Raw genomic sequence first — 15,034 nt, 5'->3', positions numbered from 1 at the left:
GATTTGGCTTGACATAGGCGCTTTAAACTTTGTTAAATCCTTGCTTGCCACTTTAACTACTGTTAAGTCGGGGTTGTGTTGCTATCTTACTGAAAAAGTTTTATTTTATTTTTAGTAGCCTTTAAATCAGGCTTTCTCTACACAAATGCCCCTGCCTTCCATGTTTTATTTTTCCCAGCCTCATCTAATCATCTCAGCTGAAAATTGATAGTATTGGCCTATGGTAAATGGTAAATTATGTATACTTGTCTAGTGCTTTTCTACCTTCTTTGAAGGCTCAAAGCGCTTTACAGTCACAGACCTATTCACCCATTCATACACTGGTGGTGGCTAGGTGGGGTTCAGTGTCTCTTGCCCAGGGACACTTCGACACATGGGCAGGCAAGGCGGGAATCGAACTCGCAAACTTCCGATCGAGGTCGACCCCACCATGGCCGCAATGATTTGAACCAACTGTGTAAAAGTAAAGAATGGGTCAAATAAATTGAACTTGTACAAATGATTTCAAATTCCTCTGCATGTGTCAAAAAAAATAGCCATGTCACACCACTGTTCAGATCTCTGCCCTCGCTTTTTCTTACTGCCCATGTCTGATTAAAACGTTTGACACTCTCAGTGGGGTCAACGCAACAGTACCTTCCTGCCTAAACAAACCTCATCCATGTCTACAAGTCTTCCCACTCAATGCACTATGCACAAACACAGCAAGAGATTGGCAAGCTCTGTGGTCTCATAATTTTAGAACAATCTCCCAGCTTGATGCAAAGTAGTGTGCCTTTACAGCTTTGCATGTACTTAAGATGAAGAGACCCAATCTACTCTGGACGTCTTTTGTGGCTGAGACATTTCTTTTGAAGTGCCTAACTTAAAATGGGATGACTTTGTTTTTATGGCTGACTTGGTTTGTTATGCACCTCATTTGAAAGTTACGATACGTTTAGTAATTTAGTAGACCCTTCAGCCTAATGGATGTTTAAGGACTAAAGTTTAATATTATCATTGGTCAAACAACATTATCAAATCATTGTCTGCTTTCACATGACAACTGTTTACATAGAATCAGCTCAGTAACAGCGGCCTTATCTAAATGAACAAATGCTTTCCACTCCTCATTATGGATTGTTTATGCAGGCATGAACAACCAAAATGGTTATTAAGTGCTTGCTTAGAGAATCCAGAGAAAATAGATATGACACTCAGGTGTCATAGCTAGTGTCATTTTAACTGTACCACATCGTATGACGGCAGAGAGATGAGAGAAATGTTCACACAACACAGCAGGTATAAAAAATAATTAAGAAGACACTGGTTGTAAATAATATTGATAAAGCTTTAGCGACTGTTAACAAATTCAAATGTAATAAACCCTGCTATGTAAATCTTAACTCCCTTTATTAATGTGTATTTTTTTTCATCTGTTCTCAGCTATATTATTTTATCATAGAGATGAATCCATAGTTCATTGTGTTGGCTTACAACGTTTCTCAGCTTCAAGAGGCTTAAGAGGCCAATGGGAAGGTTGTAACAGGAACGGTTTAGGTCATTGAACTCTGCTTGCAGCTTTGGTTTATGGCAACCTTTTGTTTAGCAAAAGTTCAGATTGTGGAAATCCGTAAAAACCTTCTAAACAGTAATGCTCATGTTCTGTATGCATTCATTCACCTTCTGCCGTTATTCCTTTCCGGGGTCACGGGGCTGCCGGAGCCTAACCCCCAGGCACTTGTGGGACACCCTGGACAGTTTGCCAGTCTGGGCCACAATCACACACCCATTAACACTCACACCTATGGACAATTTAGATTAACCAAATAACCTATGAAGCATGTTTTTGGACGGTGAGAGGAAGCCGGAGACCCCGGAGAGAACCCACGCATGCACAGGGAAAACATGCAAACTCCACACAGAAAGGTCCCCCATTGGTGTTCTGTTTCAGGTCCCCCAGCCGGGACTTGAACTTGCTGTGAGGCAAAAGCGCTAACCACTGCGCCACCGCCCAGCCATTCTTTATGTAACTACATTTTTTTTCTATTTGATTTTTGTTTCTCTCATCTTTGGCCAAATCAGCATCTGTAGTCCCTGATAGTCCTTCGTTTATCAGGGGAGCTGCGTTCTAATATTAACCAGCGTTAGGTCACATCTCCAAAATAGATTTAGAGATGTTTTAAGGCTGTAAAACTGCTCACTCTACACTATGCTCTTTATACACTTTTCTCAGAAAGAGATCAACATTTTGACACTTTTCTCTTTTGTTTAAACCTTCAAAGTTGAAACCTTTTTAAAAGTATATAATATTATGAATGAAACCAAAGATCTGCTGGTCATCAAAGATTTATATAAATGTATCAATTCTATACAGGAGGGACAGCATGGAGGAGATTGATTGACAAGGTCAACAGCCATTCAAGACAGAGAACACCGTGCACTGTTAAAAAAAAGAAGCTTGCACTGAAAACAAAATAGCAAGGGAACACCGTAGTCTTAATTATGTCCCTTTTCTAAAAAGCTGAAATATTCCTCTATCATAGCCGTGAATTGTGAAGTACATGCACGAATGAAGATCAGTGATTTTGAAACGTGGTCAGAAAAAAGGGCAATGAAGAAAAGGAGCCGTCTTGTTGTTTTGATTGTCTTCCCGATGTTTTCATAAATTTACCCATACAGTGATCACGCAGAGGTAGAAACACTGGTCTAAATTAGATCTGGGTATCAAGTTAGATACTTTTTAGACACCAACCGAATTGCCTCAATACTTTTGCTGATTAAAGTAATTTTTCATAAAAACAACTTTTGTTTTGTGTTGATAGTATTTTGATCCTTTTGTGCTTGTTTCTTTGTATGAATAGTTAGATCCGTAAATGAAGTTAACACTTTAAGAAATTAAACCAAAGTGTATTTGTTACTTAAATTTGTTAGTAATTTAGAAGCAAAACAAAGGTAATGTTCAACTGGATTTAGGGTATCAGTGTCAATAACACCCAGCCCCGATGTCAGTGTGGAAGCTAATATCCCTCTTAGAGTTCATCTGTTTTCTATGAAGTGTTTGTATTCCTCAGCTGAGTCTGAACCCAGCAGGAGTGTCTAATCACAGAAACAGAATCTGCAAGCTTGCCTGCAGTTTTAGTCATTTATCTTTTCATTTAGACGCACCTATGCCATTATTTATTTATTTAAAAAAAAACATTTGCTCTTCTTTTGTGTTTGTTTGGTCTGTAATGGCAGTTCAGACTTTGATAAAGTTAAGTTGTTATGCTGAGTTACTGAGTTCTACAATCAAGCTCAAATGGAAAATTGAAAAAACCCTTCCGTGCCCAGATTGTTGGAATCAAGCACCAGAAAACATTAGATGAAATCAACTGTTCCCGTTAGCGTAACTATCAACTCTGGGGATTTTATGCACACTTTTATGGAAAATTGTTGTAGATGGTGTAAATGATGATGGCTGTTTGTGTGTCCTGTTGACTATGGGTTTTCCTAAGTCAGTTTTTCTGCGGACTGTGACCAACAAAACCCTCCAGTTTGACAGTTGAAACAGGGCTTCAGTTGCACCTCGACGAGAAAGAAAGATTGGAAACAATATAAGTGAGCGCAATGTCATTTGTTGTTGGTGGACATCTTCTCTGCATCAGAACTCTTAAAAGAGCGATGATGCGTCTGTCGAGGACACAGATTTCTTAAGACAGGTGTAGTTTGGACCACTGACACCAGATTTGTTCTGTTTTCTATTAGGGTGTAATTTAAATGCTCTAAAGAACAATGAAGACATCCTGACTAACGTCTGTCATCAGCAAGACACCAAATGTCTTGTCTATTCCTTTGATTTTTCACTTTTGTCTTTTAAGCCAAACCGGGTAGGAGTTTCAGAACATGTGTGGTTCATGGAACAATGAATGGAGTTGAAACGGGACTTGGCTTCAGGTAAAGATCCCAGCAGAAAAGCTAATTGGTGTGAAGAAACTCCTGGAGTGTGTGGCAAACGGATGTGTCAGGAGAGAGATGCCTAACTGGGGAAAGCAGCACGCCCAATTGGAATAAGGCTAAGAAGTCTAAAGTTTTTGTTTGTGCAAGCTTGCTGAGGGAGAGGGGAGTGGTCCGCTGAAGTATTGGGATCTACACAGTTTCTGCTGCAACAGGCCTGTCTGTACGTCACCTGCTGAGACTGAGGTTTGGCCTTCAGTCTGCTTCAAGATCATATTTTGGAGTCAGTCCAAATACCTTTAGCTGACCAGAACATTGACCTATTATTAAGAAAGTTGGTTTTTCTTTACAAAGGCTTTTGGTGGATTGTAGCTGGTTTTTCTTCCCTCTTTCGTTATTTCAAAACCTTAGTACTTTGCATCATCATGAAGAAGTTTTTAAGGCCAAATTTTAGAATCTGTGCCCTTTAGTTTTCTCTCTTGTTGTTAAATGAGTGCTACAAACAAGTTGGTGCTAAAGTCCATTTCTGCAGACAATATTCTGTTGCATCAAAAATAGTGGCTGTGCTATACTTTGCTTTGTCAATTGTGTAGTTTCACTGTCGGCTTTTACTGTAAATCTTAAGCCAATTTAGACTTTAACATATATATCATCAAGTTTTACGTACAAATGTCGTGTGCATCTCTCCAGTGTATAAATGTATTTTTCTTAATTTCTACAGTTGGACATTATCCTAATCTTTTTTTCTGTCATTCTGCTTCCTACCAGTTTGCATGGCAGCTGTTGAATGAAGCCCAGGCAGGAAGTAAAGCTCTTGACCTGCTTGTTTTTTTTTGTATTTCAGGCTGTGCTGACTTTAATCACAAATGTGCTTATTTTTCGCTCACTGCTATCAAGAAATACTTTTCTCTCTTGTTTAAGTGTTTATGTCTCATAACCAGCCTTTTTGTGTCCCAAACTACAGAAAGAAGACACAGTTCAACCAGCAAGCAGTCCACCATACCGCCCTTTCCTGTGTCAGGCAAGAGCCGAAGCAGCAGCGGTGGGCACGGACCTGTGCTGGGCTCGGGGGCCGGGGTAGGAGTGACCAGTGCAAGCATCCTAAGTCGAGCATCCACTGCCAGCTCCAGTGTGTCCCTCTCGTCATCATCGTCATCCTCCTCCAGTCTAAAACTTGTCAAATCAGCCAAAGACAAGCTGCCAGGGGTTCAGCGAAGACCACCGATTGCCCCTTTCAGGATGCTGCATCCAGACAAAATGTACGTCTTTTCCCTCCACCACCTTTAAACAGGCCAAACTTAATGAAAAAATTGTTTGGCCAAATAATCTACTTATATTTCTCCTCAAAAAGCCCTGTGCACAAAAGCAAACAAATAGAATACGAATAGAAAATGATGGTACCCTTATCTTTATTAAGTATTTTAAAATATAGCCGCACCTGAAAAAGTGCAGTGCTTTACAACATTAAAAAAACAGAGATCAAAAAGCAAAATCAATTAAACAAAAGAAGACGTTGGAACCAAAGGTCATTCATGAAATGATGAACATTCCTTTAAGTGCAATTAAATCATTTTTTTCTCAAAATAAAGAAAAAACACGCTTTTCCATGGCATTCATTTTTTGGTTTTTTAACAAAATGTAAGTAATTCTCTACAGAATCTTGCAGCAAACAGTAAAGAGAGATAGTACTTAAATTCTAAAGTACTTCCGTCATACTAGATGTGTTTTTATTTTTCTATAAAGCTCATCTCCTTCCTGCCGTCTTCATCTCTCTCACTTTGTCTTCCAGCCTCACTCCAGCTGTCCAGGTAGAGAAGATGCATCTGAAGGTGGACACGTCAGCGAGGCTGGCCCAGGCTCAAGCTGCCCCCGCTACCACCTCATCCTCTTCCACTACACCCCTATCTAGCACCACTGTGAGCTCAAATGCTACCACCATCACCACCACCTCCTCCACCACCCTTAAAGCAAGCCTTAACTGTCCCTCCACACCAAAGCTTCCACTGCTGGCCTCAAGTCAGATTCCCAACGGTAAGGGCCTCCCCTCAGACAAGAAGCGGGACAGCAGCAGCACCAGTGGCAGACGGCACTTCAGCAAGAAAGTATCCGGTAAGTAATATTTGAGGGGTAAAAAAAAAAAAAATGTCTTTGTTTTATTTCTGTTTTTAGGTCTGCTTCCTCTTGCTACTGCGAATTAGATTCAAACAGTTTAAAAAAATGAAAAAAATGAAGCTGATTTTGATCAGAAACGATGCACCTCAGGAAAGATTTTACATACATGACAGATCACATGGCTTCTTTTTCCTCGTGTTTTATGCTTATAGAACGTGAGTTCAATGCAGATATCCACTGTGGCGTTTTGGATATAACCGCACGCAAACCCTGCACAAGATCCTTAACATGCAAGGTAATTACAAGGTCTTTACAGGTGATGTACTTCAGAAAGTGTTCGATTATTTGAAATAGAATTAGTCTTAAAACAAAAATGACACTCAGTTAATTTAAAACAAACATGTATTTGTACTGATTTTCTTCACTTCCCCTTGTTTCAGACACATTCCTTAAGCCAGCGAAGGGCAGTGCCGGGCCGCAGGAAACGTTTTGACACTTTGCTGGCAGAGCACAAGAACAGAACAAGGGAGCGGGACAGAGAACGAGAACATCAACAAGCCCATACGCAGCATAACCCCCCCCTCAGGGACCCACACCCCTCCTCTCACCTCGCCTCCGGCCATGATGCCCCTCAACTGGCTCATGGTAATGGCCCAACCCCTGATGTCACGAAGCCTTCTCCACTTGGAAAGCCCAAATTTCATAGTCCTGGTCTTCCACGGTGAGAGCTGTCCCACACCCATCCATTCCTTCCTTTTGTCTTAAGTTTCTAACCTACAGCGACTGTGTCCTCATCAGACTGAACAGCAGTCACGTAGGTGTTGTTTCTGGAGATGGTGCAGGAGTCCAGGAGCCCCAGCATCAAACGCAAACTACCCCTGAAAGTTTCTCCAGACCCTCCAGCGATGAAGGAGAGAATGAGGAGCGTGAGGACAACGGCGACAAACTGGACTGTCATTATTCAGGTTATCACCCACAACCAGCAGCTGTAAGTGTCAGAGCCATCAATGGAGTCGTTTTTGAAAGCTGTGATGGTTGTTTTTCTTAACCTCATTTAATCTCTTCTCCTCAGTTCTGTACTTTTAGCAGTCGACTGTTTGGCAGAGGCTGTTACTCCTTTGACAGGCGGTGGGACAGACTGCGATGTGCCCTAACCTTGATGATGGAAAAGCACGTCAATGCTCACATGTGGAAGTAAGTGTCGATTTCAAATTCATCAAATGCCTTAGTTGATTCATAGAGACACATGGTTTGGCAGTTAAAAAGTGACGAACATTGTTGTTCATGCGTTGCAGGAAAATTCCCTTGGCCTTGGAGAACTCCTCTGTTGCACCCACCCATAGGACAAGCACAAATTCCCACAGTAACACTCCCTCTACAGGCTTTCTGAGCCCCCCTGCAACTTTGCCCCAAACACCTTATAGCCAGACTCATGAGGGCAAATCAGTGCTCTCCTATGGGACCACCTTAAATGCTTGCAGCTCCCCACAGAGCGGGGCTGAGCACCCGGCCTATGGCACCACGCAGGCCCGACAAGTGTCTTCATCGCCACAGATGCCTTCAGCCCACTTGTCTTCATCCTCTTCTTCCTTGGCTCCTTCCCTAGCTTCAGGCCGGGCGCTAAAGTCTCGTTCCTCCAGCACCACCAAGACGTCCTCAGCCTCATCCTTAAGACCCAAGGACACCTCCACAAGCTCCTCCACATCGGTTGCCCCAAACACCACCGGAGGAGCAAACAGCAACAGCAGTGTTAGTTTCGGGGCAGCAAAGAAGAGGAAAAACAGTTCTGTCCTCATGGCGTCACACGGCTCCTCTGAATCCTCCTCCTCCAACGCTAACTTCTCCTCCTCATTCCTTAAGAAGAACTGTGCAAACGTCAGCAGCTCAGGGAGCACTCATCAACACAGCTCTTTAGGTCTGTCATCGTCGATGTCCTTCTCCCACAGTGGAGTCCATAGCATGGGGCTCAACTGTGGTCCCAACGTGCGGACCAACTCTCTTAGTCTCAAGGCAGAGGCTTCTGGAGGTTCAGCAGGCGGCTCCTCTGGGCCACCGGCACGAGGTCCTCCTTCAGGCAGCCCTGCAGAGTCCATCAAGCGGATGAGTGTGGTGATGAACAGCAGTGACTCAACCCTGTCCCTGGGTCCATTTGTCCACCGCCAGTCCTCATCTTCATCCGAACACCACACCAGCTTTACCCACCACTCCTCAGACGGACGCCTGGAAGGAAAGAAGCGCAAAAGCTCTTCAGCCTCTGGCGCCATTAATAGCGCAAGGGGAGGCGGAGGGCTTGGGGCAGGAAGAGGGGGTGGGCCAGGGACAGGCAGACCCAAAGTGGCAAAGTCTCCTTCCATTAACAACATCCATGGGAAGCATGGGCGGAGCATTCCAGGGGCAGCGGGACTGCCAAACAACACCCATTTACATCAGGTTGGTTTTGAAAACTCCTGGACATCCATTCCGATCACATTTCGATCTTTTGTAAAAGCGTTTTGAGTGGTCCTTTAGTTATGATTATGCCGTTTTTAGCCAAAAAAATTAGTTTTCCATGACGTAGTTTCTGCAGAGCGGCTGGTTTAATAGAAATTCACCACTTATGCTCTGTACACACATGGCATGTAATGTGCGTTCAAGAACACGCTAAAAGTGCCTTCTTGAACTCTCATTCTAACATATGGTGTTCACACTGCACTGTCGCTACCCGATACTAGTGCATGTGCTCACAGAAGAGGATTGGTGCAAAGTTTCAAAACAGTGCAAATCTTGCTCCAATCTTTTTCTTTAAGTCTTTCACATATCGGAATAGAGCTGTTAATGTCCTAGAATTTCAGCCAGGCACAAAGCACAGTTATTATTATCTCCTCCATGATCAACGTCTAGCACTTCTGTGAATTAAAATACCAATACCAAATCCGAGTCCCTGATTGGTCACAGTTCAGGTGATTTAACTTTCAATGCACGCTCAATGGCTACACGTTCAGTATGTAGAGCCCAAAAACTGACTCAAAAACCTGTGTAGCATTAATGTGAGATTTTTAAATACTGAAGCCCGGAACGCGCATATTCGGGTGTTTACATGGACTTTCCATTGGAAGCGGTTGCTTAGACACGCTAACTGAGGATGGTGTGAACTTAGCATGAGTTGTGGCGAGACCGTTGATGCAAAGCAGCGCCCTGCTGAGAGCTTGGAGCAAGGCACTTGTGGCCCGCCCTGCGCATTTTATACGTCACAAGTGCTGCTTTTCAAAAGGCAATTTTTCGTCTGCTCCTGATTCACCACGATTTGAATCAAGAAAATACTCAGAAGCTTAAGCTTAATTTTCTTTTAAATTCCTCCATTACCAGAAAAATGCCACAAAAATATGTTAGACACTGAAAACAGGATTTCCATTGAAATGGGTTTTGAAGAAATTCCAGTTGCCATGCCTGTGTGTCTGTTCTCTTAGCTACAAAATCACATCCTTTTTCTTTTTACTGGTTTAGAATAAAGTACAATTTGATCAGTAATTCTAAACAATAAATCATGTTTTGGATGTACGTTCTCGTTTGTAGTGGAGATAATATTCACACATTTCCATTGTAGGATTTGGTTTCACGTGCTTTTTTTCTCCCCCCACAGCCCAAGGCTCGCCCCTGACAGGAGCTGCTGTGGACAAAACTGGAAAGACAGATGGGGACGATCTGGAGCAGTCCAACTGCTCTGGACCGCATGAGGCCTTTTGAAACAAAAATCCACATTACTCTCAGCTACCCACAATCCTCAGGGTGGAGATGACCTGGACTGCCCAGTAAAGCAAATGTGGTCCTTAATATTTTTCCCAAAGCCATGTATGTGTGTGCACATGCGCATTGATAGGAGGGGGGGGGGGTCTAAACGGGGACCGGAGTCTGATAATCGAGCCAAGAACATCCCCCCCAATTCCCATGCAAGGGGTTTCTTCGTATTTTGAGAGCTCTTCCCATGCAGTCAGAAGCAGAGGGAACAAACTGCAACAGCCATGGTTGTCTGGCCCCAGTGTTCAGGTTAAGGGCTGCTGCAACGCGCCGCCGCGATACAGAGCGACTAGAGACGACTAGCAGATCTCTCTATGCTGAAGAATGGGTGTAAAGGTGTGTGTGTGTGTGTGGGTGTGTGTGTGTGTGTGTGTGTGTGTGTGTGTGTGTGTGTGTGTGTGAGTGCACAAAGATTTTTCTCAGATTCTGCTTGACTACTGGACTTTCCAACGAAATGACACCCCCAACGCCTGATCTCAGAAGCCTTGTTAGGAGAGCAGGAGGAGAGAAATAATAATGTCAACACTTCTACACACAATCACCTTGTTTGGCTTCTTTTTCTCAGTGTGTGTCCTTCTGGCACCCTTGTTTTGTAACCTCTGGTCGCATTCACACCTGAGATGAGCCTACCTGGAGGATCTGGATTCTTTAGTTACACGAAATAATTATGCAAGTTTTATTTTATTTTATATATATCTATAATTTCTTACAAGCTTTTTACACTGAACTCTGAAAAGTCATGTAAACTTGAGGAAGACAGTTGTGCTTCTAAATGTGAAAGGCCTCCTAGTGCTTCCCTCGGATTAAATCTTCAGTCTGATCCAGGGGGGGGACACCGGAGTCTGTCCAATGAGAAGTATGACAGCCACATGAGACCCACCCCCAACTGTGAACAGCACTAAAAAAGAAAGGAATAAAAAAAAAAGCACTGCTGTCCACAAAACTAGCCAAAAGTTTTGCCAACTGCTCGTCTTTAAACTGGGGGTCAGTACTTTTCAGGCAGTGGTGCATAATGGGTATGAGAATCTGTGCAAGCTGTGTTGTTATAGCCACAACTTCTTATCTCCTTTTTTTTTCCCCCCCGCGTGCAGCTTTAGGGGTCAGGCAGATGTGAATTGTAACGTTTTACTTGTCCCATGTGGGGAATCAGGTATGGTACGCCTAAAACTGGAACAAAACTTGCACGTCACTTGTCTTCTGCAGGTGCTCCTCCTGCGTGTAACCACTACCCAACGTCTGGATGGTTGCCTCGCTGTCGCTTGTCAGAGTAGCCAGACACAATGCTGTATTCCAAAAACGGAGTCTTAAACGAGGCGGTTCCAGCCCATCGCGCTGGGATGTTTGTGCATTCGGGTGGTTCTGAGTGAATGTTATGGTGTGAGATTCATGGAGATGACTTCAAAGGATCCATCGGAACCTTTCGACAAAACGAGTCCTTTTTACAGAACTGATGTCAAATCCTAGAAAAGTTCATCAGAGGATTTCATTTAGAAAAGTAGCTTTTCTCCCCCTTCTTGTAGCTTCTGTATCAAAAAAGTATTGAAGTATCCTTATTTGAAATTACGTATTTTGTTACCAAATTGTACATAGTAAATTATGTATTTTTGCACATTTTTCGTACGCATCAATTTTTTGCTACAACTTTGGAAAATTGTTTAGTAAAAAAAACAAAAATGAGAACTTTAAAGAAGACAACTATTGAGTTGTTCCACTGCCAAGTCTACGTGATGCAATATCTCCATCCAGTAGCTGAAGCATCTCATGAATCAAATCCTTTAAAGAGCGCGGCCACTGTAGCATGCGTCTGTATGACGAAGGATACCTGTAGTCACCTTTCAAGGTCTCGATCACATGTGCTTTTACAAAAAAATAATTTCTGTTGCCTAAGAATCAACAAGAGACTTGGAAAAAGTCGCAAATCCCTTGAACTATTTGAAAGGTTTTCAGAAGGCTGAAGGGGATCAACACAAAGATTGCTGCTGTCATCGTCGTTGCCAAACAAGTCATTTGAATCACAGGTTTAAAAAAAAAGAAATATCAGATTAAAGAAAGTGCCTGAATTTGTTTTACTCTTTTGACTGTTGGAAGACAGTATTCTTTGGGTCGTCTTACCTTACTTGAATGTTCAGTGTTTAGGAGTTTGGTTATAAATCTGCCTGTGAATTCTAAATGTGGTGAAGCTTACAGCTGCCCCGTATAAAACACCAGTTTCCCAGAAAGAAAACTGGTTCATCCTCAGTATACATGTGGTTTACTGAGGTTTTGTATGTTTCTATTTTTTTTGTTTTGGTTAAAACAAAAATTCCGGAGACCCTAACTTTGTTTCTTGAAAAGAAAGGCATTGTAAGGATGCTTTCTTTGTTCACACCTTAGACCTGGAATGTGAGGGACAAAAAGTCTGAGGGAAAAAAATCATTTGTAAAAGTGTATAGATTTCTTTTGTAAACATCAGAATCATTTTTCAGCTGGACTCATGTATTGGCTGCTATGTAATTCATGAACACAACATAGGTTAGGAATTAATATTTAAAGAGATTGTATAGTTTATTTGTTTTGTAACAAGTTTGTGTAAATAAAATAATTTATACTGATATTTATATGAAATGATGTCTCATGGGTCATTCATCCAATCAAGAACTTTCAGGAGATTTGGCAGGAAAACATGTTTTTATTATGTACACAATATAAGAGTCACTTTGTCAGACAAACAAGTGTTGGGGGGAAAAATTCCAGAACATGGCGCTGTGATCACACTGGAGGTTATTACATGTTAATAACCCTCGACAGCTTCTGAACTCTGTTGAGCAGCAAGTCACCCTTTTTGATGGTTTCCTGATACTGCCAGTTTTTGCTGTCAGGTCTGTGGGGGGAAAAAAGATACCAGATTTAACAAAAAAAAAAAAAAGATTTTGTTACTGCATATGCAGCAATAGTGAACAAGTCACCTGTTGGTTTCCACAATCTCGTTAACTTTATCGATTTTACAGTGGAGACGGCCCGCCGCTATGAATCGGGACAGTTCCCTGTAAGGAAAAAACAGAATAAGACGGAGTTAGAATTACTTATATACACAGATTGGTTGCTTAAGATGCTCAGTGAACCTTGTGATTAGCCTGAACTGTTTCCTGTTAAACCACATTTGGTTTACTGAATGAAATGTGACCCTTAGATATTAGACAGACTTGTTTTAATGCTTAGACAATCCCTCCTGTGGATTTTTGACTGACTTTCATCCAGAAATGAATCAAAACTCACTGGTCAATGAATTCTGTGCTGACGCCAAAGGCCTCTGCCATGTATCCCAGAGTGAGTGAGCGGTAGGACTCCAGCAGCTGGCTGTATGCTTGGATCCTCATCTCTCTCACATAGTAACGGTAGTGAGGAGCAAAAAGCCAGTCCTTCTTCATCTCCTGCTCCACCATTGCTAAAGCACAAAGATACAACTGTGTCATTGAAAAATTTGACTGCAACATATTTGCAAAGATAAAACGTTCCCTTACCTAGAGACTGAAAAAAAGCGGAGTAGCGGCACTCGTAGAGTGAGAAGAGATACTGACGGACAGAAGGCAGGCTGTGCAACACTTCCAAAATCTCTGCTCCCTTTATCACCTGCAAAGAAAAGTTGATCAGAACGACTGCTTCACAAGAACAGCAAAATAGGGTACAGTAAAAAAAAATCTTGCCTACCTTCTCTCGTAGGTCAGGCCTTTCCAGAGCAATCATGCAGACATAAACAGTGTAAGTAACAAAAGTCTTGTAATCCATGAGTTCGTAGGAGGTGAAGGTGGAGACCGTGTCGAGGAAGAGCTCAGCAGCTTGCTTGAAGTCCCTGATTGCCACACAATAGAGGCCCTGGTAAACTTTCAGACGGTTTCTCCTGTCCCAGTCTCCTCCTTCCTCTATAAGGCTGCAGGGAAGAGATGGGGGGGAAAAAAAATAATAATAAAAGGGATTAGTACTGTACTTTAAAGATACCACGCAGTTACCAAAAAAAATGTGTCTGACCAAATGTGTCTGACCAAAGACTTTACCTCTTGGCTTTTTCTGAGTTTCGTGTGATGAGGTCGCTGTCCATGTAAAAGAGACCAATCCTCAGAAGGTAGAAGACGATGTCTAGTCTGTGACCCAAGGCCACTGTCTTGTCATATGTTTTCCTGAAAGCAGTCAAAGCCCCCTCCTACAGAGATATATGCAGACCACACAAGAGACGTCACTACAAAATGCTTCAACTGTAAAAAAAAAAAACGTGCAGCACTACAATGTCCTGTCACAGAGGTGAAGCAGTGTGTGAACCTGCCTTGTCGCCAATTCTAATAAGATATTCAGCCTTGGCCATCATGACATCCCGGATCTCACTTTCCCCCAGGTTCTTCTCTGCATCCTCCAGAACGTCATCCAGGCGTTTCAGCTCTTCGTCGTTGGCCTTCTTCATTTTACTCAGTAGCTCAGTGTCCAGCTGCCATTTCAGCTCCTTACACAGGGCCTCATAATATGGTGCCATATCTGAAACATGTCAAAACAACTGTTTTTACTTTGTCTGCGAAAATAATCCAAATCGAACCTTATATAATATAATAAAGTATAATAAAATAAAACATTTTTTAAACGGACAGGCTTATTTATTTATTTATTTATTAGCACTAAAAAGTAACGCTTTGTAACAGTCAAACTAAATTTTTAACAGCAATGTTATTCGAAAAGCATAATAAAATATAAACATGAAACTACTTGTTAATATCAAAAGTGAAATAACTTTATTAGTTTTACGGTCCTCTTATGTCTACTAACAAAGTTAGCTAGGAAGCTAATTAAAAATTCCAACCAAGAAAGGAATCAATTTTACAAACATCGGTTAGTCAGTCTATATTCAAAGGATAAATTGCGCTTTAAAATAGATTCAAACATTTGATGATAGCTTCTTTGTCCCCGAGCGCTCGGTTAAAACGCTAACTCACTGTTAGCTTTGATAGCGTCCATGAGCTCCGTCTTCACGTTAGCATCCTGTCGATGAGCCTCCATGGTGAGCAGAAACTTTAGCTGAGCTATCCGCAGATCTGGGTTCTTGGGCAAACCCTCCTCCTCTAGGTTTTCCAACGGCATTCTGTCTTACGATTAATGAACAACCACACAAAATGCAGACTTTAAACGCGGTAGAGTCAACTCTTCGGTTGTGAGCCGTTAGCCAAGGATGACTACGAAAAACAGTGGACTGTGGTGTTTCCGCTGACGTCAT

General features: G+C 42.2%; 2 protein-coding genes across 2 annotated transcripts in view; one reads left to right on the top strand and one right to left on the bottom strand.

Moving 5' to 3' along the window:
- atxn7 (ataxin 7) overlaps positions 1-11,469 on the top strand; it is a 41,640-nt gene extending 30,171 nt beyond the window's left edge. The window contains exons 6-13 of the mRNA XM_020703287.2: positions 4,880-5,174; positions 5,705-6,024; positions 6,240-6,322; positions 6,468-6,748; positions 6,826-7,015; positions 7,100-7,221; positions 7,323-8,457; positions 9,647-11,469. Of these exons, the coding sequence (XP_020558946.1) occupies positions 4,880-5,174; positions 5,705-6,024; positions 6,240-6,322; positions 6,468-6,748; positions 6,826-7,015; positions 7,100-7,221; positions 7,323-8,457; positions 9,647-9,664 (2,444 nt within the window). The 3' untranslated portion in view covers positions 9,665-11,469. The remainder of the gene's footprint in view (positions 1-4,879; positions 5,175-5,704; positions 6,025-6,239; positions 6,323-6,467; positions 6,749-6,825; positions 7,016-7,099; positions 7,222-7,322; positions 8,458-9,646) is intronic.
- Positions 11,470-12,449: 980 nt separating this feature from the next.
- psmd6 (proteasome 26S subunit, non-ATPase 6) lies at positions 12,450-15,034 on the bottom strand. Its single transcript, XM_011475085.2, has 8 exons — positions 14,757-15,034; positions 14,099-14,304; positions 13,833-13,978; positions 13,489-13,708; positions 13,302-13,410; positions 13,057-13,225; positions 12,747-12,824; positions 12,450-12,661 (listed from the first exon to the last, which is right to left on the bottom strand). Exons 1-8 carry the CDS (start codon positions 14,899-14,901, stop codon positions 12,565-12,567), a joined length of 1,170 nt encoding a protein of 389 aa, XP_011473387.1. The 5' UTR covers positions 14,902-15,034; the 3' UTR covers positions 12,450-12,564.

This window comes from Oryzias latipes, chromosome 5, assembly GCF_002234675.1.
Source record: "Oryzias latipes chromosome 5, ASM223467v1".
Lineage (NCBI taxonomy): Eukaryota > Metazoa > Chordata > Actinopteri > Beloniformes > Adrianichthyidae > Oryzias > Oryzias latipes.
The sequence above is the reverse complement of the archived record's forward strand: the minus strand, read 5'-3'. Positions and strand labels throughout refer to the sequence as shown.

Excerpts from the sequence above, each read along its gene's own strand:
- psmd6 (XM_011475085.2), bottom strand. The coding sequence starts at position 14,901 with ATGCCGTTGGAAAACCTAGAGGAGGAGGGTTTGCCCAAGAACCCAGAT. Across the intron at positions 12,825-13,056 it reads AGCACAGAATTCATTGACCA|GGAACTGTCCCGATTCATAG; the intron begins GTGAGTTTTGAT and ends TTTTCCTTACAG. Across the intron at positions 12,662-12,746 it reads GAGATTGTGGAAACCAACAG|ACCTGACAGCAAAAACTGGC; the intron begins GTGACTTGTTCA and ends TTCCCCCCACAG.